Source organism: Oryctolagus cuniculus, chromosome 1 (genome assembly GCF_964237555.1).
Source record: "Oryctolagus cuniculus chromosome 1, mOryCun1.1, whole genome shotgun sequence".
Lineage (NCBI taxonomy): Eukaryota > Metazoa > Chordata > Mammalia > Lagomorpha > Leporidae > Oryctolagus > Oryctolagus cuniculus.
Window position 1 is genome coordinate 64,191,996 of NC_091432.1, and position 26,537 is coordinate 64,218,532.

Genomic DNA, 26,537 nt, shown 5'->3' on the forward strand with positions numbered 1-26,537 from the left:
AAACGCGGAGACCGCTGCGAAGTCGACCGAAATGGCCTGCGCACTGCCTCATGGGAGTTGTAGTTCCCAGGTAGAAACTCTCTGGGACTGGAACGCTGTTAAAACTACGTCTCCCAGAAGTCCAAGAGCAAGGGTCGCGAAGAAGGGTCGATGGCACGTTGGGAGATGGAGTTTTTGGAACTGTGCTAGCCCTGAAATGATGCTCCATAGCCAAGGGCTCTGGTGGTGGGTGTGTGTTCCAGTTACACTGTAACTCCCTGCCCAGATGGGTCAGAAACTATCCACAGGTCACCCTTTGCTTATTTGTTTGTTGTTTATGTATTTGAAAGCCAGAGTTACAGGGAGAGACAGAGATCATCCATCTGTTGGTCCACTACACAGATGGCCACAACGGCCGGAGCTGGGCTACACAGGAACCAGGAGCTTCCTCCAGATCTCCCACGTGGATGCAGGGGCTCAAGCACTTAGACCATCCTCTGCTGCTTTCCCAGGCCATCAGCAGGGAGCTGGATTGGAAGTGGAGCAGCAGGGACTGGAACCCTTGCATGCGGTGGCATCTTACTCTGCTATAACACCAGTCCCCCTTTGCTTCATTTCAATACTAAGCTCTTTGTCCCCAGGAGGAGCTTAATCCAACTCCCTGCTAATGCACCTGGGAATGCAGTGGAAGATGGTCCAAGTACCTGGGCCCCTGAAACCCATGTGGGAGACCTGGATGGAGTTCTAGGCTCTTGGGTTTGGCGTGGCCCAGCCCCGGCTGTTGTGACCATTTGGAAAGTGAACCGGGGGTGAGACGATTTTTTTTTTTTTTTTGCCTCTCTTGCTGTCACTCTGCCTTTCAAATACAGACTTTCAAAAAAAATACTACTCGTCAGCTGCCTGCCCGTCCCAGAGGGCTTCCTTCCCCATCACTCGTTGGGGACTGCGCTCACTGCAGTAAGCAGGTTCTGGCAGTGATGGCGACGTTCTGGGTCGGCACCATCCAATATAAGGCAACCAGTCTGTGGCTGCTGGCCCCTTGTTCCTAGCCACTCACTGGCGTTACCAGTCTGTGTTGGTTCCTTGAAAACCTAAACACTGGTTTGGATGATAAACATCAGCCCTGCCATTCAGCAGACTAATAGTAGACACAGAGAAAAACAGCTGTATAATTCACAGCAAGTAGTGTATTTCTCAAGGACGTACACTGTGGCTGAGAAATCTCATAATCACCCCCTGATTTGAATGGCGACTTCATTGTTACTAACTTGCTTTCTAAAGTCATGGGCTATCAGAAACTTTGCTTTTAGAAATTACATGAACGTTAAAAAAGAAAGGGAAGGAGGGAAGGAGGGAAGGAGGGAAGGAAGGAAGGAAGGAGGGAAGGAAGGAAGGAGGGAGGGAGGGGGGAAGGAATTACATGAAGCAGAAAGATACTTTAGCCTGGGGACTCTAAGGCAGTAAGTGGACAGGATTTACAGCCCAGGTGTAGAAATTCAGGTAATGGATCTCACATTGCTGGGGCTGGTGTTGTGGTGTAGCCGGTAAAGCCACTGCCTGTGATACTAGCATCCCATATGGGGGCTGGCTCAAGTCTCAGCTGTTCCACTTCTGAACCAGCTCCTTGCTAACTCCCCTGGGAAAGCAGTGGAAGATGGCCCAAGTGCTTGGACCCTGCACCCACATGGAAGACCCGAAAGAAGCTCCTGGCTCCTGGCTTCTGTATGGCCCAGCTCTGGCCATTGTGGCTATCTGGAGTGAACCAGCAGACGGAAGATCTGTCTCTCCATCTGTCTCTGTAACTCTTTCAAATAAATAAATAAATCTTTATTAAAAAAAATCTCCCATTGCTTCACTTTGTTGTTCTCAAGGAAATAAGACCTTGGGCCCCTTAGCAGTTCTGATGTGAACCCCCTTAAACACAGCTCTGCCGTGCTATGAGCTTGTCAAAACACAAGAGTTGCTTCACTGACATTTCACCCAATGTCAAGAGGCCGTGGGCTGGGCACTGTCAGGTTGGAGATGCCCAGGCCCCCGGTTGCCCTGCTTGGCCACTGGAGGCTTAGGAACTGCAGTCCGCGGACGGGAGCCGGCCATCGCTCCCCTGTTGGTGGCAGGCAACGTGCTGGTGCGTGCTGGATGCTTCCTGTTGTCCCTGGCAGTGGCTGAGGTTCACCATGCCCTGGCTGTCACCATCCGCCCAGGCTCCTGCGCTTCCACAGCTGTCTCGTGCTCGCTGGCTTCATCTCCGTCCGAGCAGAGCTCCATCCTGAGCGTTCTGGTGGAGCCACCCCCAGGTACATGCCACCTGTGCGCTCACAGCTACCACTGTGCTCCTTGCCCTTGGCATCAGACTGACTTCATTCCAGAGGGAAGACAGTGCCGCCACCATGCAGGAGCCCTGGGATGCCGCTGCACGACCACTGCTGCTCCTGCCTACCTGTCAGTGCAGCTGCTTTGGGCACAGCCTGCCCCCACCGCTCCGCAGCAGCCGGCACGGCTTCCACACTCCCAGGCGAGGGCCCACCCCAGGACGACCCTCCAGCGGCAGACCCACAGCCAAGCGGCCGGCCATACTCATGGGGCTGTTTGCTCTGTGCCGGCTACCAGTCCCTGCCATCAACGGTCACTCTTTTCAGCCAGCTTAGACTAAAGATTAAGTCCAAAGGGACAAAGAACTGGGCTATTCTCCGGTCACAGGGCAGTGCAGTTGTCAACCCCACTGGGGCTGAAACTTCCGCTAAGCCTTTCCTAAAACCACCTCCAGGCATCTTCTCTGCCACGCTGATGTCAAGCGTGGGAATGAGCAGGCCAGGGCCTAGCCTGCTCTTACACAGGCCTTTGACTAGGCCCTGGTCTCTTCGAGGAGTCGGCAATAAGCAGAGGGACCGGACACGACTGGCTGATCCTCATCGGAACGGACAGCTAGGCCGGGGGCTGCCCCTCGAGCACTTCTCTGGAGTCCCCACGGGTAAAGCCAATCCGCCCATGTAATTGGCGGCCCCCGGGAGGACAAGCACATTCATGGCTCTGTTTGGCTGCTCTTACTTTGTGGATGCTGCTGATAGCTTGAGTGGATGCTGAAAGACTTGCTTTGTTTGTAAAAGTCTGCCTTGCTCATGGTAGAAAATGAAGCCATTTGCTGTGAAAAAACTGTGAACTATTATAATGTAAATATTTTTAAACTTGGGGACAATGGAAAAATACAAGTAGGCTGTACTAAAAATGTGTACTTATTCTAAGGGAGGTGACAAAGGAAAATTAGAAGTATAATTCTTCAATCAAGAAAATACTATGTTAACTTATGGAAAAATAGTCTCATCAGTTCTTAAGTAGAATTATCATCAAATAATAATTTTAAGCTCTGTTCTTTTCTTTCTTTCTTTTTTTTTTTTTTTTTTGACAGGCAGAGTGGACAGTGAGAGACAGAGACAGAGAGAGAAAGGTCTTCCTTTGCCGTTGGTTCACCCTCCAATGGCCGCCGCAGCTAGCGTGCTGTGGCCAGCACACCGCGCTGATCCAATGGCAAGAGCCAGGTGCTTCTCCTGGTCTCCCATGGGGTGCAGGGCCCAAGCACTTGGGCCATCCTCCACTGCACTCCCTAGCCACAGCAGAGAGCTGGCCTGGAAGAGGGGCAACCGGGACAGAATCCGGCGCCCCGACCGGGACTAGAACCCGGTGTGCCGGCGCCGCAAGGTGGAGGATTAGCCTAGTGTTAAGCTCTGTTCTTTTCCATAAAAGAAACCTACCTACGAGGAAGAAATGGGAGAAGTGGGATCCCTCTCCTACCAGATTCTCCCTTCCAGAGCTAGGTAGTGACTTTTACTTCTCTCCCAAGTTCAAATTTGGCCAATTTCTTGAAACACAGAGTATGAAAATTTCAACAAGAAAAATTATATAACTATGTGTTTATATCAGCTAAAAAAAAAAAAAAACTTGTTAAAAAAATAAACCCCACTAATCTCTGCCTCATGCTGGAAGCAGAAATAATCTTTTTTTTTTTTTTTAAAGGCAGAGTTACGAAGAGAGAAGGAGAGACAGAGAGAGAGAGTGATCTTCCATCTGCTGGTTTACTCCCCAGATGGCCAGACCAGGCCAAAGCCAGGAGCCAGAAGCTTCTTCCTTGGGCCCCTACACTCATGTAGGAGACTGAGATGGAGTTCTGGGCTCCTGGCTTTAGCTTGGCTCAGTCCCAGCCGTGTGGCCATGTGGCAAGTAACCAGCAGATGGAGGATCTCTCACCCGCCCCTCCCCATAACTCTGCCTTTCAAATAAATAAACCTTTTTTAAAAAATTGTATCAACTGAATCAGCTGTTTTGCAGAGATCAGTGTCCCAAAACCTTCAAAAGCTGGGAGGATTGGGGTAGGGAAGGTAGACACGGGACCTGATTTGCTCTGCCCCATGTCACTGTCCCTTCAATAGAGTCGGGCCCCAAACTGGAGGCTGCAGAGGGCTGCCTGTCCCCCTTTCTCCCTCTCTTGAGGCCCTTCCAGTGCCCCAACCGCATCACTGAGACACTAGGCTGTCTCCCAGGACCAGCTCTGGCCCTGCGGCTCGGGGCAGACTTCTTTGGTTGGGTCTGTTTTTTTTGTTTGTTTGTTTGTTTGTTTTTTTGGTTTTTTTTTCTTCTCGAACACCCTCTGAAAGCAAGCACACTTCAGCAACCTGAGGCTTCAACTTCCTTGTGAGGGACTCTCTTGTCTACAGCCCACTCTACCTCTACCATATTAACTGAAGAAGTCTGTTTTCCTCTTATTCACATCACTTCAAGCTGACTTCTGAAAAAACTGGCTGGGGTTTTGTCCCTTTTCTTGCTTATTTCAAAGCATCCTCCACGTCAGCCAACGCTGGGTAGTGCTGCGATCGCGTCTCTCCCCTGGGGGTTTCGGTTCGTCTCTGCCAAACACTGCTTCCGTTTAGCAGTCAGCAGTGAGTGCAGCCCAGGCCGGCAGTGCCAGGCCCCGCCGACTCTCGCTGTGGTGTGAAAGCTCGTGTCCCCACAAACGTCACCTGTTGGGCCCTCACGCCCCAGGTCACAGTGTTAGGGGAGCTCGTGGGGGTCCCCCCCTGGGCGAGGGCTAGGGGAAGAGCACCATCTTCGGAGCAAAGAGCCCTCACTAGACCCCAGCCCTGCCTCGCCTTGAGCTTGGATTTCCCAGGCCCCAGCACCTTCAGCAATCAGCTTCGGGTGTCCATAAAGGCCTCAGTCGAAGGTCTTTGTTAGGGTAGCCCGAGAGGGACGAGGACAGCTACACGTGAGCTCACTCTCCCCAAACCTGGATGCCACACTTTTAAACGGTTTCGATTTTAGATGTATATTGTTAATTATGACCCTTGATTGGCTACAGAAACAACTAATTAAGAAGCAAAAACTAAACCTGTAAACTTGCCTAAAACGACTTTAGTGCTTCCACGTTCATCTGATCACTATTCACAGAAAACGCATCCCTCTGTCACTAAGTCGCAAAGCTACAGCTAGAAGAAGAGAAAAACAGTGGGCATGATGATCACCTTGCACTTGGTTTTTCCTCTACCAAGAAGAAATCTGCGGGGGCACCGTGCTGCGGCAGGCTACACTGCCACGTGTGTTGCCCCATCCCAGACGGGAGTGCCCGGTTCAAGTCCTGCTTGCGCATCTGATCCAGCTTCCTGCTAATGCACCAGGGAGGCTCGGGTGATGGCCCACGTGTCTGGGTTCCTGCCACCCAGGTGGGAGTCCCGGACGAAGTCCCTGGCTTCAGTCTGGCCTAGCCCTAGATGTTGCAGGCATTTGAAGAGTGAACCAGTCGTTCTGCCTTTCAAATAAATATGCAAATCTAAATAAATAAACCTTTCTACAGGTGTCATTTGTAAACTGCTGCAAACCACAGTCTGAACCTTTCGTCTTGTCACTTAGGAACAGAAGATAAATACTGAACCCTGTTGGATTTTAAGTATTATGGAGTACATTAGACAGATACCCAACATCAGGACACACAGATTTAGCTCCTCCTTTGGGCTGCACTGGGTTCCATCAAATGAAGGGACCATGCTATATGTATCCACCTAACCTGCTGCACACTGGGGTGTGACTGCCAAGTCCAAGTGTGTATCTGTATATCAGAGATGCCCAAGTTACCCTCTCAAGAGAGACCAATTTATATTCCTTCCAGCACTGAGTGGTGGGCTCTTATTTCCCCCCACCCTAACAACCTTGAGTACCATTCTGTTTCTTAATGTTTGCCAATCCAATGAGTAAAAAATGACCCTCATTTGTACTTTAACTTTTATTTCCATAGTTATATATACTTTTATTCTTTGTGGACAATGTTTTCTTCTTTCTGATAACAGCCAGTGCTCAGTTTTATTCTGGGTTTTCTATTTAGTTGGTTCATGGAAGTTCTTTATATCTTCTGCATTTTACTATTTTGTTATGGATGTTGCAAGTATTTTATCTCCATCTATTGGCTCCCTTTTGTTTTGTTGGTGTTTGCTTTCAAGTGAAGCCTTTTTAAAATTATAGTAACTCATGTAGCAAAATGCCTGCCCCAAACTGTGCAGTTTTATTTTTAAAGTTATTTATTTATTTGGATGGCAGAGTGACAGAAAGGAGAGATAGGGGCACAGAAGGAGGGGGGAGGGAGAGAGAACGAGAGAGAGAGAGAGAGAGAGAGAGAGAGAGAGAGAGAGAGAGAGACCTATATTCCATCTGCTTGTTCACTCCCCAAATGGCTGCAACAGCCAGGGCTGGGCCAGGAGCTGCATCCAGGTCTCTCACAAGGGCAGTGAGGACTCAAGTGCGTGGGCCATCACCTGCTGCCTCCGAGACTTAGCAGGAAGCTGGATAGGGAGTAGAGGCAGTGCTCAGTTCTAGGCACTGCAGTGTGGACTTACTCCAAACAGTAGCTTAGTCTGTTATACCACAACGCCCACTCCAAGAGTACAACTGTCAACGTTTAAGTGTACAAGTCAGTGACAACCTTGTGAAGCCATCATTACTACTTCTAACATTCTGATCACCCCAAACAGAAACTCTGTAAACATTACACAACCACCTCCCATTCCTCCCTCCCTCCAGCCCTGGCGACTTTTAGTCCACTTTGTCTCCATGAATTTTCCTCTTCTATGTATTTCATGTAAGTGGAATCATACAAAATCTGCCCTTTGTACCTGACTTATTTCATAGTTCACCCACATTGTAGCAGGTATCAGAACTTCATTGATGCTGAAGGCTGAATAATATTCCACTGTATGTATGCACACGTCACATTGTACTTATCCATCCAACTGTTGATGGACTCTTGCATTGCTCCTACATTTTAGATATTCTGAATAATATTCATTTAACAGGGGCATAGAAGTATCTGTTCGGGTCCCTGATTTCAATTCTTGTGGATATAACCCTAGGCATGGGAGTGCTGAGCCAAATGGTAGCTGTGTCTACCTTCTGAGAAACTCCCAAACTGTTTTCCATGGCAGCTGTGTTACCAAGCGTTCCCACCAGCAGTTTTGAGCCTTCCACTTTTCCCCACATCCTCACCAATGCTTATTTCCCTTTTTAAAAGTGGTAGCCATCCTAGTAGGTGTAAGTGGTATCTTATTGCAGTTCTTTCCTTCCAGTTAGCTAATGACCAACGGTGCTGTGCACCTTTCCATGGGCTTATTGGCTATTTGATTATCATCTTTGGAAAAAGGCCTATTAAAACTCTTCGCTCGTGTTTTACATTGGGTTGTCTGGGTTTTGTTGTTGAGTTTTAGGAGTTCATACATTCTGCAGGCTGGTGCACTAGGCAAGTCAGTAGCATGGCTCCACTCAAATCTGAATGCCTCAGAACCAAGGACGCCAGTGAGGGAACTCTTGGTCCCATCTGCAGTCCTGTGAGCCCAGGGGAGCCACGGGTGCCAGTTTCAGCACAAGGCTGGAGGTTGGAGAACAGGGGGGACTGCTGTCCACAGCAAGAAGAGCCGGGCGCCCAGCTCCAGGCAAGAGGCACAGGGTAGATCCTTCTGCCTTTCTGTGGGCAAGCTGGGGTTCGCCTGCACTGCCCGACAGCAGGTCTCCTCACTCGGCCCCACAGTTAAGTGCACTCTCTGGATGCACCCTCCAGACACACTCAGAATGATGCCTCACCAGCTGGGTGCCCCGAATCCAGCCAGGTCTTCCTGCGTGGCTGGATTTTGGGACCTCAGCTGTATTCTATTCTTGGTGTCTATCCGGTGTCAGTATCACATGGTATTGACTACTGTGGCTCTGTAGTTTATCTCGAAATCAGGAAGTATGAGTCTTCCAACTTTGTCCTTCTTGGGTTGGCTTCTTCCATTCTTGCAAGAAAGGCTGCTGGAATTTTGGTAGAGCCAAAGGTCTTTCATTGTTCAGAAATTTCACATTTTGGGGTTGGCGTTTGGGGCAGCTGTCTGGAACCCCCACATCCCGTATGGGTGCGTGTGAGTTCCAGCCTGGCAGCTCCCTGCTAACGCACACCCTTGGGAGGCAGAAGGTGAAGGCCCAAGTGCTTGGGTCCCTGCCACCCATGCAGTTCCTGGCTCCTGGTTTCAGCCTGGCCCAGCCCTGGCTATTGTTGTCATTTGGGAAGTGAACCAGTCATTTGGAAGGTCTGTCTCTGTGCCTTTCAAGTAAAATGAAAAGAATTAAATGTTCCAAAAAAAGTTTCACATTTTGATGTAGTCAAATTTATCTAGCCTATGTACACCATGGTAACTATACTTGATAATGTACTGTAGACTTGAAATTTGCTGAAAGTAGATCTTAAATGTTCTCACTGCTGAAAAGAAGCTAGCTATACAAGGAAATGGATGTAAATTAGTCTGACCACGGTAATCACTCAAAATCAAGTTCATGTATATGAGAACATCATGTTGTACACCTTAAAAATATAGTTTTGGGAGTGGGTGTTGGTGGAGAGCCATGCCCCGTAGCAGAGAGCCTGTGTCTGCGTCTGGTTCGGGGTCCTGACTGCCGCTCCCTGTCAATGCAGATCCTGGGGGCAGCAGGTGCTGGCTCAAGTGGCGGGGTTCCTGCCACCCTGGGAGAGATCTGGATGGAGTTCCAGGCTCCTACCTTTGGCTTGGCCCAGCAATGGCTGTTGCGGGCATTTGGGGAGTAAAGCAGCAGATGGGAGCCTTCTCTCTGTCTCTCAAATAAATAAGTTAAAAAAAAATACAGCCTGCAATGCACAAGCCCTGAGCTGCTTTGCTGGTGTTGTCAGGCCAGTTTAAAGGGAGTTCACTGTCACCAGCTGGCCCTAGGCCTCCAAGGGCACTGGGCCTATCTCCTGAGGATGACTTCTGGGGAATGTTATCCCCCACGTTCAACAGAGGTACACCTTCAACAGGCGGGACACGGTTAGAGTGCACAGACTCCGGGGATCCAGGCCCTGCTTGGAAGGGAACCCCGCAGGTCACCATATGGGTGATGGCTGTGGTGACAGTGGATGTGCGGGGCTAGAGAAGCCTTAACGCATCGCAAGGGCAGGGAAGTGTCGCGTCCTGCAGGAGGTGATGTGTGAACAGGAGGAGGTGACGGGAGGTGACGGGTGTTCCACATATCCGCTACAACAGCGACTGCGTCGGTCACAACGGTCCAGGACAATGACAAGTGGGAGGCTGAGCCTGGTTCAGTGTGGTGTCAGCAGTCTTGGGGTGTCACTGCGCTTTACTGCACACCAATTCCTGTGACCCGTGCCCATCAGAATTCCAACAGATGTGTCACTTTCGGGACCCACAGCGCTCCCCAGCCCCCCACCCAATTTCTCTCCCATTTCCTGGGGTGGCCAAGTCTGCACTCTCGCCCTGGGAGCTCGCCTGCTGGGCCTTTACACCCCATGCCCCAGGGGGAGGCTCCCCATCCCCTCCCCCACACTCCCTGCTCATTCCTCCCAGCAGCTTCCCTTTGCAGAGCGCTGGCCAGGTGGCTCGCAAGAGCAGGTGTTCCCACAATTCCCTGCCACCAAGACTCACTGTCAAGTGTACCCACAGACACATCTCCTCTCCCCCAGAGGTTGCCCAAGCCGAGTTACCCGTTGGGTCCTGAGTCAGGAGACCGGGCTGCCAGCCAGGCCACCCTGCCACCGCAGACCACCAACTCCTTCCTTCTTCTGAGCCAGGAGCAGATCAAAATCTTCTAAATCAACTGGGTCCCTAAATCTTGCTCCTCACATGGCCGATTCTGCAGGGAAATCTGTTGGGAGGTTTGCTTTTTGTTTTGAAATTATTTACTTGAGAGGCAGGGGGACGTGGGAGAAATTTCTCCCATTCACTGGTTCACTGCCCCAAAGCTCGCAACAGCCAGGGCTGGGTCAGTAGCCAGGAATACCATCCAAGTCTCCCTCGGGGTGACAGAGACCCGAGTACCAGAGCCGTCACCTGCAGCCTCCCGCAGTTTGCGTTAGCGGTAAACCGCATGGGAGGCGGGGCCGGGGACTAGAACTACTCGGCCGCCGCGCCGCCAGCCCGGCCCCGGAACCTCTGCGCGGTGCTTCCAGGGCCTCTCTCCCTCCCTCCGCTGCCTCCTACTTCAACCCCCACGAACCCGACTCCGACGCCATCATCTTCGGAAGTGGGGCCTCATCCTCGGTGCTCTCTTGTCCCGCTGTCACACCGCATAAGCCCGGCGTCTGTGGAGACCCGAGTCTGGGTCTGCAGCATATCCCGGGACCAGGCCGAGAGCGCAGCTCGGCTCGGAGGCGGCTTCTTTCGGCTTCACCGCGGGCGCGCGGGGGTTAAGGGACCTAGCCCTGGAGGCCCGCCTCCGGAGCGCGTCCACAGTCGTGGGGGAGGCCGCCCCGGCTCTGACCTACCCCCTTGCTTTCTTGTTACCCCTACAGCAATCGGAGCTCTCGTTTAAGCAAACGTCTCGGGTGGGGCCCGAGGGTGCTGGCCTTGGGGCGGCCTCTGCCCCCGTCTGCGCTGAATTCCACCCCCCGCCACAGGGCGCCCTTGGTACGGTCCGGGGATTCCCCCGCGCCGCCCGCCCCCGACGACTCGGAGTCCCCGCAAGGCCCCGCCCCGGCGCGGCGCGGTCTATCGGGCGGGTGCAGAGCGCCGAGGCGGCGGGGGATCGCGGCAATGGCCCGGGCTGGCCCCGCCGGCGCGCCCGCCGCCCGCTGGAAAGGCCACATTGTGCGGCAGCTGCGGCAGCGGGACCGCACGCAGAAGGCGTTCTTCCTGGAGCTGGTGCCCGCCTGTGAGTGCGTCTGCGACTTGGTCGACGGCCGTCGCGGGGAGGGGATCCGGGCTTGGGGAGAGGCTTTCTTGGGCCCCTGGGGCCGTGGAGCAGGTGCACTGGCGCCCCGGCGCCTTCTGGCCTCCGAGGCCCCCGTGCCAGGTGCTTCGAACCAGCCGGTCACGCCCACCTCCGACTGCCCTGTCCAGCCGCCTGCCGATCCCGCTGCCCTCCTGGCCTCTCAAGGCCCTCGAACTGGGCTTCTCAGACGGCCCGTTTTACCCGCGTGGCCCCGTGAAGGAAGGCGAGACTGACCCGGGCAGCCACTTGTTGGCCGATCCGGGAGGGAGCGCTGCCCCGAGTCTAACGAGGAAGCTCTGAATCACTCCCCAGAGGTGATGCTTTGGGAGCCTGAGAGAGCAGCACCGGGCCCCAGGCTGAAACAGGCTGGCCGGGCCCGGGCATGTCAGTCTGACGGAGCTGCTTCTGGTGTGTCGGGATGAACAGGTGTGGTTGCCTGAGGTCGCAGGGCCAAGGTTGAGAGAGTGGCCAGGAGCCCCACTGTGCACTAATCTTCCCGGCTAGCCCACAATCTAATCTGCCATCTGCAAACTTCCAGGCGGCCTCAGTTCTCCACTGGCCATGCTCCACTGGCCATCCAGTCTGAGGCGGAAGCCCCCACACACACACCCCCGCTCTGTGGCAGCTGCAGGCCTGAGGAACTCAAGACTCCCACAGACAGACCGAAGGCCCAGTCTTCTCTGTGGTCTTGGGCAGGGCATGTCCCTGAGCCTCAGGTTTCCGACCTGCACACTGGGCGCAGTGAAACTTTCTTTAGATCAGCGGGAGCCCTACTGCCACGTACCCTGGGTACTGAAGCCAGACCCAGGGACTTCCACAAGGCAACTGGTAGGGCACTGGGTGAGGGCAGGGATACGAGGAGCCAGGCCTGGGCTAACCCCCCCCCCCCAACTGTCCTGGAACTGGTGAGAAAAGAGGAAGTGACCACCGGTGGGGGCGGAGGGGAGGTGTGTTCCAGGGTCAAACCACCAAACCTAAGAAGGGTTGCTGGATAATTGCTCAAGGACTTCCTATTCTGGACTGGTGGGGGCAGGAGGCAGTGGCTTACCCTCCCCCCTCCCGCCCCCCCCCCCGGAATTAAGGGTCACTCCTCATGCAAAGTTGGTGCCCTCAGAGGGGAAGTGACTTGCTGGCGGGGAAGGTGGGGCCTTTTGCCTGTCTCATCACTCTTAGGAGGAGAAGAGCCCCTCTGTGGGTCGCACCCCACCATGCCCGTCCCCAGCAGTGGTCATCCTGCCGCCCCCTGGCACAGCAGGTGCTCCTCTCCTGGGTGGGCCTGGGAGCCATGGCTGCGCACACACCCCTCAGGCGAGGGGCAGAGCTCAGCCCGCCGGTGACTTCCCGTTGCTAGGTGCCTGTCCCAGCAGGGTGACCTGTCAGCCGGCAGGGGTCTGCTGGGACGGATCTGGATCTGCCCGAGGCTCACTCTCTTGTGCCTCCAGATAACCGTCTCCTGGAGAAGGCCGAGCTGCTGGCCACGCTGTCTGAGAGGCTGCAGCCAGAACCAGGCGATGTCAGCCCCGCCGCCCCCCCGAGCCCCTGGTGAGTGAGTGAGTGAGTGAGTGAGCGTCTGTGGGCACAACAGCCTGCCTGTGCCTGGCCCTGCCCCCACTGCCTCAGCTGGGTTCATTCTCTCCTTGGCACCGCATTGGCCTCTGGCTGCTGCCCAGGAGTGGGGGTGGGGAGGTGGGGCCTTGAGCCTCCCCCCCCCACCGGGCCGGATGCCTAGACTCTCTTTCCCTCGATGCTCCCAGTCCATTTCTCTGCGTTTGTCCCACCTCCTCAAGCCCTGGCTTTCCCCTTGTCAGTCCTTTCCCATCCCCGACCCTTATCTGACGCCTACAGAAAGGGCCGTGCTGCCTATTCTAGAGGGAGTGAACATGAGGACTGGGGACCAGGGACCGGGGACGGGAGTGGGTTGGGGCTCTGAGGTGGGCAGTGCATCCCTGTTGCCCATGCCTTTGTTGGCTGCTGGCATCCGTCCTCCGTGTGTGTGTGCGTGCAGCATCCCCAGGTGCCTCTGGGCACCGGGGTGAATGCAGGGACCAGGAGCACCACTCTCTGATTGGTTGGCAGGGAGGAGGAGTCAGGGCGTGGCTCAGAGCAGGCGCCAAGGCCAGCAGCTCTGAGGGAGAAGTGGCAGCAGGAGGAGGAGGAGCTCCGGCTGGTCTGTGGTGAGGTAAGTTGGGTAGGGGGTCTGGAAAGGGGGTGGGGAGACACGGTCCCAGGGAGCCAGCGAGCAGGAGGCGCTCACCACGTTCACTGCACCCCAGGTCCTGTGCTGCAAGCACTGAGGTGAGGCCTGGGGCAGGTGAGTGGGGTGGCCGGCCGCCTGGCAGCCCCTCCCGCCCCCAGGCCCTTAGATGGCTGAGCCTGCTGGGCTTACTTGCACACCTCCTGCTTCTCTCCCTTGTCAGCCCACGCAGGGGCCTAGCACCAGGGACACTCTGTGAGGGAGGTTCCCGCACGGTCGCGGGGGTGGGGCCTCCACCTGACCTGTCTTCCTTCCTGCCCTGTCTTCCCTGCCCCTGCCCCGCGTCTCTTGGCTTCTGTTTCACCACTCACCTTGAACTTCCTCCCTGACTCCTCTCCTTTCCCCTACGCCTGTCCCTTGAAATGTAGGTGTCCTTGGGGCTTGGGTGGGCTCACTGCCTCCCATGGCTTCCCATGGCCTCCCATGGCCTCCCATGGCCTCCCGTGGGCTCAGGAGTTCCTGGATGACTCCCAGACCTGTCTCTAGCTCAGCTTCCTCTGCTGAGTTCCAGACTCTCTTGCTGAATGGGTTTTTATATCCCATCCAAAATCACACCCATCTCCTACCCCTAATAACACAGCCGCCCACGTTGAGAGTTGACCGCCTGCAGGCAGGGCTGAGTGTCGGTTGCCTCGGTCACTCCTCCAGGACTTCGCGGTTGCAGTCACCTGCGGCTCAGCGATCTGAACCCTCTCTAACACAAAGCCAGCTCTGCGGTCTCCCTGCTCTCAACAGATCCTTGTATGTAGGGACAGCTGCTGCATCCAACCAGCAGGGGACGCCGCAGTTAGCAGTGCCTGGCTCCATGGGGTTCCCAGTCCACTGCAGAATGTGAGAGGCCAGTAAATCCATGTCAGTTAACTGCATGGCAAGTGGTTTGCCCAACAGAAGAGGGGCCAGAGCGGGAGGGCAGGCCTGTAGACAGCGGTTAGGACATCTGCGTCCCACACTGCCGTTACCTGGGCTCAGTAACTGGCGCCGGCTCCTGACTCCAGCTTCCTGCTAACGCAGACCCTGGGAGGCAGCAGCGACAGCTCCAGTAATTGGGTTCCTGCCACCCATGAGGGAGACACAGATTGAATGTCCAGTTCTTGAGTTTGTTCATGGCACTGCCACAGCTGTTAAAGCCATTTGGGGAGTGTGTCTCTCCCTCTCTCTCTGCATCTCAGATCAATTCAAATTTAAACAAGGAGGCGGGCCTTGTGGTGCAGTGAGATAAGCTGCCCTGCCATGCCAGCACCCTGCATCAGAGCGCTGGGCCGAGTCCTGGCTGCTGCACTTCCCATCCAGCTCCCTGCCCGTGTGCCAGGGAGGGCAGGAGAGGGCGGCCCGGCTACTTGGGCCCCTGTCACCCACATGGAAGACCCAGATGGAGCTCCGGGCTCCTGGCTTCGGCAAGGACCAGCCCTGGCTGTTGCAGCCATTTGGAGAGTGGACCAGCAGTTGGAAAATATCTTTTCTCCCTCTGCCTTTCAAATACATAAAATAAATCTTAGGGAAAAAAAAGAAAAAGTGTGGGAATGGGGCCGTGGGCAGAGCTGCGAGCCTCTCTCAGGTCAGAGCTGCTGCTGTGGTTGCGGGCTCGTGTGTCTCAGACAGCTGAGCCGTGAGCCCCCGAGTGCTCTCCGGCTGCCTCCACCGTATCGCTCGGGCCTGTCTGCACGGCGCCTATGACCAGAGCTGATTGAGCACACCGGCCCTTCCATGGATACCCCATTGGTTTCCCTAGGGCTGGAACCCCAGGCGCCACTCTGGCCCCTGGCCACTCTCCACCCAGAGCGAGCCACCAGCTCACGATGATCTGTCTCCAGCTGCTGTGTCTGCCTGGCACAACTCAGCCTCATCCCCGCTCTGGCACCGCCACCACCCTCCCGCAGCACTCAGTGATGCCTTTTAAGAAGATTTATTTATTTATTTATTGAGAGAGTCTCAGAGGGAGACAGAGGTCTTCCACCCGCTAATTCATTCCCCATATGGCTCCAATGGCCAGCATTGGGCCAGGCCAAAGCCAGGAACCAGGAACTTCCTTTGCGTCTCCCACATGGGTGATAGAGACCCAGGGACGTGGGCCATTTCCCGCTGCTTCCCCAGGTGCATTAGCAGGGAGCTGGATGGGAAGTGGAGCAGCTGGGCCTGGACCGGGCACCCATATGGGATGCCAACATGACAGGTGCCGCCTCACCCACCATGCCGGTCCCGTAAAGTGATAACAGAAGTGACCTCCAGTAAAGACAAGTAACATACAAACCACGCTACTGTAAACAACTCCGAGAAGCCTGGAGAGTGAGGAGGTGCAAGTCCTTGTCACCACCACTGCCTGGCTCCCAGGCGTCATCCCACCTCCTGCTTCTCTCAGCTGAGGCGCCCTCCGCCTGGGCTACGTCCACGTCCACGCACCCCTTACTCTCAGCACTCCACCCCGGATCCCACCCGCCAGTTCCCATTGGCTAGGCCAGGGGATAGGCGATGAGTGGCTTTTCTTTGGTTCTCAGTCCTGTTTTGCATACCGGAAGCATGTGCTGTTATGTTGACTTTTCATTTTGAAATAGATTCGTAGGAGGTTGCAGCAGTAGTACAGAGCTCCCGCCGGCCGGCCGTACCCTCTGCAGCTGCGTACACAGCCAGGGACTCCATAGTGGCAGGAAGTGTGCGCACAAGCGTGCTTCACAAGTTCGCAGAGGGGCCAGCCTTGCAGTGCAGCAGGTCAAGCGGCTGCCTGCGAGACGCTGGCGTCCCAACTGGAGTGCCAGTTAGTCCCACTGTGGCTGTCAGGGGCTCAAACCACGGACGGGAGGTTTGTCTCTCCCTGGCCATTCCTCTTTCAAATAAATGTATATGTTTTAAAAGTTCATGGAAAGTAGAATTAAGTTTATGGTGTAAAAAGATTTATTTATTTGAAAGGTAGAGACACAGAGAGATATCTGTTGTCTACTGGTTCACTCCCTAAATGGCTAAAACCGCTGGGTCTAGGCCAGGCCAAAACCAGGAGCCAGGAACTCCGTTCAGCTCTCCCACATAGTGGCAGGGGCCCAAGTTCTTGGGCCATCCTCGGCTGCCTTCCCAGGCACAGCAGGAGGAAGCTGGATTGGAAATGGAGCAAGGGGGACTCAACCGGGCACCCCAACGTGGGCTGCTGGCATCGTGAGGCGCAGCTTCATCCTCTGCCACATCGCCGGCCCCAGGGCCAAGATAATTGCTTTTGAAATCTGTGCATGTGAGGGCTCTTCAAAGATTTCATGAAAACCACGTATCATAAAAGGTGCGTGGCTATCAAACTATTTTTGAACCAAAATAAACTTCATTCTCCACGAACTTTTTGAAGTTCCCTATTACAGTTTTTGTCACTTTATCACGTGCAGACTGTGTGACCATCAAGGTACAGCAGTCTCTCACCACTACGCCGGTCTTCCTCTCGCTGCCTCCCCCTTAACATCTGCTGACTGACTTCGGAGACACAGAGCTCTTGCATTTACACGTTCACTCCCCAAATGCCCTCAACAGCCAGGGCTGGGCCAGGCTGAAGCAGAGCCGGGAGCTCCACCTGGGAGTCCCACAGCCTCCCAGGGTGTGCCTCAGCAGGAAGCCGGAGTGCCGCGGAGCCAGCCCCTGAGCCCAGGCCGTGCAGTGCGGGATGCGCGCGTCCCGGGTGGCGCTGTGACAGCTGCACTGCACCCTGCCCCTCTCCCTCAGCCACCCCGAGCCCCTAGCGGTCACAGATCTGTTTTCCAGCTCTGTTACTTGGTTTTGAAAAGCATTACATTAAAAAAGAGTGGATGTAGATCTAGATCTAATGCAACATGAAGGCAAGCAAGTGTGAGGAAGTGGCCGGCGGCTGTCCGATGCCTCAGTGGTAACAAGAATCAGGAGTGCTGGAAACGGGGCGGCTGTGGAGTGTCCCCCACGCGGCAGTCTCAGCCCTGCTCCTCCGTGGGTCCTCAGCAGGCCCCGCCCCTGTGAGGGAGGAAGCCGGTCGACGGGGCCACCAGAGTCCCCAACTTCCACGGCTCTTTCCTGGGCCAGAGGCACTTGGAGCCTGTGGCGTTCAGGTTCCCCTGGCCTCGCTGGGGTCTGCCACTCCACTGGGCGCTCAGCACCGACAGGTGGGGCCTCGGCCTCCCCGGCTCTCAGCCATGGCTTCAACGTGCAGCGAGGCAGGGGTACCGATGCGGTGACCCCCTCTCCCCAGGGCTGTGGAGCAGCGCCTGTGTCCCCCGGGGCCCTGTGCTCCCCATCCGTCTCTCTTCCCAGCCTTGTGTGCCTCCACTCAGGGCTCCCTGCTGCGCAGGCCAGGGGCTGGGGGTGGCCCCGCAGCTGTGGGAGAGGCGGGAACCAGGCCCCGAACCCCGGAGCCACTCCTGCCCGTGGTGCTTTCCTTGGAGCACAATGCAGTGAGCGGCCTGGTCAGTTAGCCCTGCGGCTCTGGGCAAGACACCTCCCCTGTCACGGGCTCACTGTAAACGTGACATAGAGGTGTTGCTGTGGGGTGCCCAGAACAAGGCTGCACGTGCTGCGCAAACTGTAAAGGCTGTTTGGAACAGCACTGACTGCTCCTAATGGTTGTGCCTCACACAGCAGGCGCTGGCATTCCCCCTTCACAGGTGAGCCAAGGAGCAGCTTCCTCTTCCCAGGGAGGTTAGAGGACTCCCCCGGGGTCAGACCCCGATACTAAGCCTTTCCCTGTCACATGAAACAGCAGGGCAACCCGGGCAAGATCTGAAAGCTAGCAGAGCCGTGGCTTTCTCGGCGGCCCCAGCACCGGGGCGGGGGCGCGGGGTAGCTGACCTGTCCCAGGAGGCCGAGAGGGGCTGGAAGTCGGTGTGAGCTCCACGGTGGCGCCCCCGCCCACCTATCTGGCCCCTCCACCGCCCCTAGATGGCCTACCAGGTGGTGGAGAAGAGCGCAGCCCTGGGCACCCTGGAGGCGGAGCTGGAGGAGCGGCAAAGCAGGTGCGGCGCAGGCCAGTGTGAGAGGCACCGCGCGACCCTGGGACGCCCGGAGCCCTCTCTGCGGGAGGCGGGGCGCGGGGGATGGCACAGGCCCGAGAGCCTTCCCCTGGTCCCAGGACGGGCCTGTGGTTGGCGGCAGAGGACTCGGACCGCGGTGCTCCGAGGGCGAACGAACGCTTGGAGACCTGGCTTAGGCCCTGGCTGGCGGCGTGGCCGTGGGCGGGTTGCCTCCGGGCGGTGACAGAGGCGACTCGGGACCCAGCGCCCGCTCTCCGCACCCTGCAGGCTGGCGGCCCTGGAGGCCCGCGTGGCGCAATTGCAGGAGGCGCGGGCGCAGAAGGAAGCGCAAGTGGAAGATCAGCGCGCACGAAACGCAGCGCAGCGGGCGGCTTACGAGGAGCTGCGCGCGCACGCCGGGCTCCAGGAGGTGGCGCTGCGCAGGCTCCAGGAGGAGGCGCGCGACCTGCTGGAGCGGCTTGTGCAGCGCAAGGCGCGCGCCGCCGCCGAGCGCAACCTGCGCAATGAGCGGCGAGAGCGGTGAGGAGCTGGCCCCGCCCCCTGTGGGGAGGAGGGGGGCCGCGCCCCACTATGGGAGGCGCGGCGTCAGGCTCCCGACGCCCTTCCAGGGCCAACCAGGCGCGGGTGTCGCAGGAGCTGAAGAAGGCTGCCAAGCGAGCTGTGAGCATCAGCGAGTAAGAGTGGGGACGGCCCGGGTCTGGGCTGTGGAGTCTGCCCGCCGCCCCTGGGTCACGCCGGCACGTGGCGACAGGTGCACCTGAGGGGACATGCGCCGCGGTGGCCCCGAGCCCCCTCGTGTGCGCGGGAGGTGCCGAGGTGTGTGCTGTTGGGAGGTGGCCCCCACCAGGACCCCTCACCGCCGGGGGGATTCACACGGTCCCCGCCATCAGGCGCTGGGGCTCGGAGGGGCTGGCCCGGTCCCTTTGTCTTTCCGAACTTCATTCCTTCTCCAGGAGCCCACCCCCACGAGATGTGATCAGGGAGGGGACTGAGACTGTGGCCCTGGCCTCGGGACCCGAGTCCCTGGAGAGCGAGGCTTGTGAGAAGTGGAAGAGGCCCTTCAGGTGAGAACCTGGTGCTCAGAGCTCGGCCCTGGCCCCGGCCCCGGCCCCGCCCCCGCCCCCGCCCTCGCCCTGGAGGCTGCCAATCTTTCGCTGCCACCTCGGGGTCAGCCCTTGGCCTTGGAGCGGTGGGGTCCAGCTGAGACCCCTGGGGACTGGTCTGATGTCCAGTGCCTGCAGCAGCTTGCGCTCAGTGCCACTTCAGGGACCCCGACTTCTGTCCTCCCCCTACCGCTCCTTCCTGGGACCCCATCTCTGGGGGTGTGGTGGTGTCAGGTGGAGTCTGGGGGCAGGCCCAGGGCTCAGCTGTGGCAGGCCGGCCTGTGTGGGCAGTGTGCACACGCAGAGCGGGAGGCATGGGTGAGCTTCCCTGAGCGTCTGGACCTCTGAGCTTGTGGAGATGTGTGCCCACCCTGGCGGGCCTGGCGGGGCTTCGGTCCTTGGGCTGCCACTGGTGCTGCCTGCTCTGCCCCGCCCCCCGGGGTGAAGGCTCCTCTCTGTGTTCCCTTGCAGCTGCCCAGTGTCCCGGCCTCAGGGAGCACAGGGACCTTGGGGAAGTGAGATGCTGGTGGCCGAAGTCCTTGGCAGCTCGGGGGTGGGGGCGAGGGGCAGGTGACTCCCAGGACCACCGAGCAGGCCGGGGCTTCCCCGCTCCCCTCCTTTCCTCCTGTGTTCTCCCAGCCGGGACCATCTTTGCCCCCCACCCCACCCCCACCCCCCAGGCCCCAGCTCAGCCTCCCCGGAGCTTTCCTCAGTGGGTGCTTGGGGTTGCAGTGCGAGTCTCCCACGTGCCTGCCTCTTCCCGGCTCCGGCCTCGGTCCCAGCTCTCCTGGGCCTCCAGGAGCTGAGTTCTTGTTTCAGGCCCGGGAGGGTAGGCGCCGCAGGGCTGCAGGGTGCCCACCACGGTCCCTCAGCACGCCTCTTGGTTCCGCCCCAGGTCTGCCTCAGCCACCTCCCTGACGCTGTCCCGCTGTGTGGATGTGGTGAAAGGGCTTCTGGAGTAAGTGTGTGCGCGCCTGTGTGTGCACCCGCATGGGTGCGAGGGGCGAGTCCCCAGCAGCCCTGGTCAGGCGCCCAGAGCCCGTGTCCGTGCTTCAGCCTGTCTGTGTGTGAGTGGTCTGGGCCCCAGGGGCAGCCGCCAGACATGTCGCCTCCTCCACAACCCCTGCCTGCGTCTTCCAGGCTCGGATCATCACAGTCCTCGAGGGGACAAGAGCTCCCGCCCGAGGCCAGGCAGGAAATGTCAGGGCTTCACTGAGTCACAGAGCCGGGACTGCGGTCACAGAGCCGGGACTGTGGTCTCGGCCCCGCGATGACTGCACGTGGCGGCCCTGCCCCGCGGCCCCACGCTGCTCTCTGCTGGCCCCCCGCCGGGGCTGGGTTGGGGACCGTGCTCTCTGTCCCTGCGGCCTCGCTTTGCCACCTGCCTGTCTGCTTCCCGTCGTCGTGCCTCGGGGGAGCTGGAGGCTTGCAGGACAGGAAGCCTTGCTGAGTGCCCTCCTGCACCCCCGCCCCCCAGTTTCAAGAAGAGGAGAGGCCACTCGGTTGGCGGAGCGCCCGAGCAGCGGTACCACAGCATCCCCGTGTGTGTGGCCGCTCGAGTTCCTACCTGGGCTCAGGATGCGCTGGTAGAGCTGGGGAGTGGGAGCCCCAGCGGGAGTCCAGGCCCTGGGGTGGCCTGAGGGGGCGGGGCCAGGCTGGGCCAGCGCAGCTGGGGTGGGATTTGGCCTTCAGCCTCTAGTGGTCCAGCACTTGAGGCCCAGGGAGGGCAAGCCAAGGCGGGGCGGGGCTCAGGCAGAGGAGCCTGGGGCGGAGGGGCAGGTCAGCAATGGGCTGCACAAAAGGCACCCAGGGGACCAGGGGCACCAACACCCACTTCTCCCCACAGGACGCCCACCTGTCTGAGGTCAACGCTGTGTGTTTTGGCCCCAACAGCAGCCTCCTGGCCACCGGAGGGGCGGACCACCTTATCCACCTGTGGAATGTTGTGGGAGGTAAGGGTTCCGGCACCACGGGCCATCCCAAAGCCGTCCCTGCACACCCCGCAGGGGCGGCGCGCCTGGCAGTGGCTCCATGACAACCCCATGGCAGGAGGGAGGCTCTGGGCTTGGTGCCCTGAGCAAGGTGGAGCCTCACCCAGGACACGGGCTGCGGAGCCCAGATGGCCCTGCTGGGGGAGGCGGCCCCCATCCTGAGGTCTCTGAGGAGCAGATGCTGGCTTCCCCAGGTGACCTCTTTGGGCCAAACTCAGTGCCTTGGAACTCAGCAAGCAGACGGGGGCGGGGCGGGGCGGGGCAGGGCGACCGTCTCCCTCGGCCCAGCTGTTCTGCAGAGCGGATGTGCTGAGGAGTCAGGGCCAGCTCCTGGAGAGTCCCGCCAAGAGGCAGGTCACCGGCTCCTGGCCCAGCTTGCTGTGCGACCCAGGGACAGCCCCTCCTCTCTGGTCCCCTCCAGCCCGCGGACCCCTGCTGGCAGTGAGGAGAGGTGCAGCCCGGGCTCCAGAAGCAAAGCAACCCAGTGACCTTGACCTGTCCGCCGCAGACCCGGGACTTCTCGCGATGAGGGCGACCTGGTTTCACTTGTCCCTTCTGCTCCCCACTAGGTCGCCTGGAGGCCAACCAGACCCTGGAGGGAGCTGGCAGTATCACCAGTGTGGACTTCGACCCCTCGGTGAGGGGACGTGGGGGCTCTGGGGCCCGAGGGTGCATCCTGGGTGTCTTCCGACTCCCACACGGCTTCCCCTCGCTGCACCTGCGGCTGCCCTGCCTGCGTGGCAAGCCGCTCTCCGGCCTGAGGGACACTGCCTGCAGCCTGGCCCAGGCTCAGGGCCTCCCCTTCTACTCCCGGCTCCCCAGGGCTCCCAGGTTTTGGCAGCAACTTACAACCAGGCTGCTCAGCTCTGGAAGGTGGGGGAGGCGCAATCCAAGGTGAGGCCTGGCTGGGAGGCAGCCTGGGGGTCCAGGGTCAGGTCTTGGGACTGGGGGAGTGCCTATGGAGTGGTGGCCGTGTCTTTGACCCCTACCTGGGGTGGGACAGGAGACGCTGTCTGGACACAAGGACAAGGTCACAGCTGCCAAGTTCAAGCTGACAAGACACCAGGCAGTGACCGGGAGCCGAGACCGGACGGTGAAGGAATGGGACCTCGGCCGCGCCTACTGTGAGGCCCAGCTCTGCCCCCCTTACCCCCCGCCCCGCCCCATAGGCAGGACCCCAGGCTGCTCTCTGCTCTGCAGGCACCTAGGGTGAAGCCCCAAGGCCCCTTCCATCCCCCCAAGTGCTTTCTGCCTGGGCTCTCGGTGGGCTCAGGCTGTGCACGGGTGGAGAAGACAGGGAGCGAGCCCAGGCTGGGAAGCTAGGGGCCTGGGCTCTGGGCTTAGGAGTTGGCTCCCAGCAGCCCTCCCCTGAGGCCCCGGCCTCTGCCCTCGCTTCCCAGGCGCCAGGACCATCAATGTCCTTTCCTACTGTAACGACGTGGTGTGTGGAGACCACATCATCATTAGTGGCCACAACGACCAGAAGATCCGCTTCTGGGACAGCAGGTGATGGGCGCGGGCTGTGGGGCTGGGGGTGGATCCTGGAACAGGACTCCCAGGTTCTCAATCCTTCCCCTCACCGTGGTGGTAGGGCTGCATGGGTCACAGTGACCTAGGGAGGCTGTTGTGGCTCTCAGCCCAACATTTCCCTCTGCCTGGGTCTTGCAACCAGGATGGAGAAGCACCTTTTCCTACGTAGGTACTACTTTTTAATCAAAAGGGGAAACATTTTTTAAGTTTTCTTCAACCTCAGAGCCCAGGGTTGGACTTGAACTGTTTTGGAAAGCAGAGCTAGAGCCAGTACTGGGCCTGCCTCAGGCTTTGCTTACTGGCCAGCAGACTGCCACTTCTGTCTGAAGCCGCCCTTCCCCTCTTCACATGTGTTAATGTGAAAGGCAGAGTGACGAGAGAGGGAGAGACAGGGAAAGCAGGATGTCTTCCACCCACTGGGTCACTCCCAGATGGCAACAATTGTCCCGAGCCAGGAACCCCACCCAGGTCTCCCGTGTGTGGGCAGGGACTCGAGTACTTGAGCCAGCAGCTGTTGCCTCGCAGGCGCATTAGCAGGGAGCTGAGTGGAAGCGGAGCAGCCAGGACCTGGACCGTGCTCGCTGTGGGATGCGGGCATCTTCATTGCTTGTGCTCTGGCCTTATTTCAGCGACGCAGAGGTTTCAAGGGCTCAGGTCTTTCATGGAGGGAGCTGGCTGTGCTAGGGACAAGGGAGACTGACCGTTGGCCTTGACCCTGAGATGCCTCTGGACTTGGCTGGCTGGGAAAGCTACTGCGCGCCACCCCTACCTGTCAGGTGTGGCCTGGGAAGAGGCCGTTGCTCATCTGTGTTTCTGTCCTTGCTTCTCAGGGGGCCCCGCTGCACGCAGATCATCCCCGTGCAGGACCGGGTCACCTCCCTGAGCCTCAGCCATGACCAGCTGCATCTGCTCAGCTGTTCCCGCGACGACACACTCAAGGTCATCGACCTGCGGGCCAGCAATGTCCGCCAGGTGTTCAGGTACCTGCCTCGCGCCTGCTGGCCCTGCGGCCTCTGCTCTCCCCAGGTCCCCTCTCGGCAGCTGCCTCCCTCCTGACCTGAGCCTGTCTCTGCAGGGCCGAGGGCTTCAAGTGCGGCTCCGACTGGACCAAAGCCGTGTTCAGGTGTGTGTGAGGGCGAGCCGGGGCCCGGGTGTGCCCGGCTGGCCCCGTGCGAGTGCTCCCGCTGATCCCCTTCCTCTTGCTGTGCGCTGGTCACTGCAGCCCCGACAGGAGCTACGCGCTGGCAGGCTCCTGGGATGGAGCTCTGTACATCTGGGATGTGGACACTGGGAGACTGGAGAGTCGCCTTCGAGGACCCCACGGGTAAGCATGGCCTCCACCTGCCTCTGGCCCTGGTCCTGCTGTGTCCCCACACTGCCCCCACCAGAGCCCGCTCGCTTACAAGGTGCCTTTCCACACGCCCTCGGGCTCATCTGCACAGCCCCATGAGCCCATTTTACGGATGAGGGGCCGAGCTGATGGAGGAGCGCTGGGCTGCCCAGGGCCAAGAGGGAGGGGTGCAGCTGGGGGCCCGGCTCCTAAAAGCCCCCTGATGCCTGTCCCTCACTCTCCTCAGTGCTGCTGTTAATGCCGTGGCCTGGTGCTACTCTGGGAGCCATGTGGTGAGCGTGGACCAGGGCAGGAAGGTGGTGCTCTGGCACTAGGGCACCACTCCCCCTGCCTGGGCGGGAGCTCTGGTGCGAAGCCCAAAGCCGAGAACGCTTCCCTCTGCTCCAGGTCCAGCGGTAGCGCTGGAGGCCTGACGTCAGTGCAGAAGGAGGCCTGGCGGGTCCTGGCCTGTTTGTTTAAAATCGGGTGGGTTGGGAGGATTTTTAAAAAACTCTTAGTCTCCCAAAAGTGGGGAAAAAAAAAAAAAAAAAAAAAAAGCAAAGCACCTGAACTGTGTCTGCTGCATCTTTGTATCATGAAGGGCAGAGAGGCCGCTGGGCTCAGGGCACTCAGGCCTGGCACGTTTCCTCCTGCAGAGCCGCCCAGCCGTGGCAACAGCGTGGCAAGGGCCCAGGGGCAGCAAAGAGCAGGCCTCCTGGAACCAGGGGCACACGAGCCTGGGTGCAGCTGGGGCCCATGGGCATTCCTGCTCTGACACCCAGGGTAGACTCAGGCCAAGAAGCAAGCATGGACACAGCCCGCCTGGAGGGGTCTTCGTGGAAAAGGTGCTAAGACACCAGAATGAGTTCACTGACTCCTCCAGCCCGGCTGTCCCTCGAGCTCCGCCCCACAAACCCTGCCTCCGCCTGGCTGCCATCCCTGCTGTGGCCCCTTCCCCCACAACACCAGAGCTACAGCCACCTCCCAGCCTGTCCTCCTGGCACGGCAGAGTGACCTTCTCAGGTGTCACGGTCTCGTCCAGCTCCTTGGAGGTCCCCAGCTTCCCGCCTGGAGGGGCGGTGTGGCTGGAAGGCGCAGCCCGCCCAGCACCGCCCTGCGTTTCCTGCCTTCCCTCTGCCTCAGCTGGGCCTGCAGGAGCTGCCCCAGAGAGCGGCTGTGTGCAGGCCTTCCCGGGGCTCCCTGTTTATTTTGGCCCCCCCCCCCCCCCCCGCCCCGTGCTGACTCAGGGAGCTCTGGAGAGGCCAGGATGGAAGTGAGAGTCTCAGGAAATGCTGGTTAAGTGGTTAAATGCCTTTGTTCAAGGACCCTAGGGGTTCAACACTGCTCCACTCCAAGATTTCTTCCACCAGACCCCTTCCCTCCTGCCTGGCTCCCAGTGGCCACCAGGGGTCACCAGCAGCCTGGAAGAACACTTGGACGGTTGTGACGTAGGTGTCCTCTGTCTCAGGGGACAATGGCTCTGAGGCTGAGACTGAGCATCACACAGCTACTGTCATGCTGGGTTGAGCTAACCCCCACCCGCCCGCACACACTAATGGCAGAAGGCAGAATTTGGCCTCCCCTGCCTGCCACCACGGGGCTGCGGGGGTGGGGGGAGGGAGCAGATGTGATTCTGGCTTTGTGTCTAAGCCAACGCTACTCTGTGTCTATCTCTTCCATTCTGGCCCCTGGACCTGGAGGGTGAGTGTCCCCCAAAGTGAGGGACCAGGAGAGAGAGGGATCCTGGGAGGTGGCTGTCAGCTCTGCCTAGGTGACCCGGGGACCGGCAGAGGTGCTTGGGAAGTGGGCTGACTCTGTCGCAGGGCAGTGACCACACGTGCTGGGGGCCGCCTCACTTCAGGGGGCACAGGCTCACTGGAACTTGCTCCGAGGCACCCCTCCTGGCAGGAGTGAATGCTTCCTGGAGGGCAAGGGGAGGCGGGGGTGCAGAGGGCAGGACTAGCACCCTCCAGGCCGCCAGTGTTGAGTGCTCAGGTTTCGGCATTCCCTACTTGGGCCTGAGTCTCAGTGGTAAAACTAGAATGACCTGCACAGGGTCACAGCAGGGCTGGCACGAGCATCCAGGCCTCCGGCTCGGTGGCAAAAACTGGATTGAGGTGCTGTAGAGAGGGACTGGCTGCT

At 58.6% G+C, this 26,537-nt stretch overlaps 1 protein-coding gene and 1 long non-coding RNA gene across 7 annotated transcripts; one reads left to right on the plus strand and one right to left on the minus strand.

Annotated features, from left to right (window-relative positions):
- Window positions 1-10,961: 10,961 nt before the first annotated feature.
- ATG16L2 (autophagy related 16 like 2) lies at window positions 10,962-24,966 on the plus strand. 6 transcript variants are annotated; one of them, XM_051851144.2, is made up of 18 exons: window positions 10,962-11,163; window positions 12,666-12,765; window positions 13,300-13,402; window positions 18,350-18,423; window positions 18,709-18,960; window positions 19,031-19,192; window positions 19,395-19,505; window positions 20,440-20,502; window positions 21,022-21,130; window positions 21,391-21,496; window positions 22,105-22,172; window positions 22,358-22,429; window positions 22,539-22,659; window positions 22,936-23,041; window positions 23,896-24,045; window positions 24,141-24,188; window positions 24,288-24,389; window positions 24,643-24,966. In XM_051851144.2, exons 1-18 carry the CDS (start codon window positions 11,046-11,048, stop codon window positions 24,728-24,730), a joined length of 1,953 nt encoding a protein of 650 aa, XP_051707104.1. In that variant the 5' UTR covers window positions 10,962-11,045; the 3' UTR covers window positions 24,731-24,966. The 6 variants fall into 6 exon arrangements, with proteins under 6 accessions (XP_051707104.1, XP_051707107.1, XP_051707115.1 ...); XM_051851155.2 differs by having other exon boundaries at window positions 10,966-11,163; window positions 19,050-19,115; XM_051851147.2 differs by lacking the exon at window positions 20,440-20,502 and having other exon boundaries at window positions 10,965-11,163.
- LOC138849912 (uncharacterized) lies at window positions 16,346-18,711 on the minus strand. Its single transcript, XR_011389098.1, has 2 exons — window positions 18,359-18,711; window positions 16,346-17,428 (listed from the first exon to the last, which is right to left on the minus strand). It is a non-coding gene; the product is annotated as an uncharacterized lncRNA (long non-coding RNA).
- Window positions 24,967-26,537: the final 1,571 nt, after the last annotated feature.

What these genes read in the sequence shown, in the direction of transcription:
- ATG16L2 (XM_051851144.2), top strand. Translation starts at nt 11,046, where the DNA reads ATGGCCCGGGCTGGCCCCGCCGGCGCGCCCGCCGCCCGCTGGAAAGGC. An exon ending in CCTGGAGCTGGTGCCCGCCT is followed by an intron (nt 11,164 to 12,665) that starts GTGAGTGCGTCT and finishes TTGTGCCTCCAG; the next exon opens with ATAACCGTCTCCTGGAGAAG. An exon ending in CTGGAGGAGCGGCAAAGCAG is followed by an intron (nt 18,424 to 18,708) that starts GTGCGGCGCAGG and finishes CGCACCCTGCAG; the next exon opens with GCTGGCGGCCCTGGAGGCCC.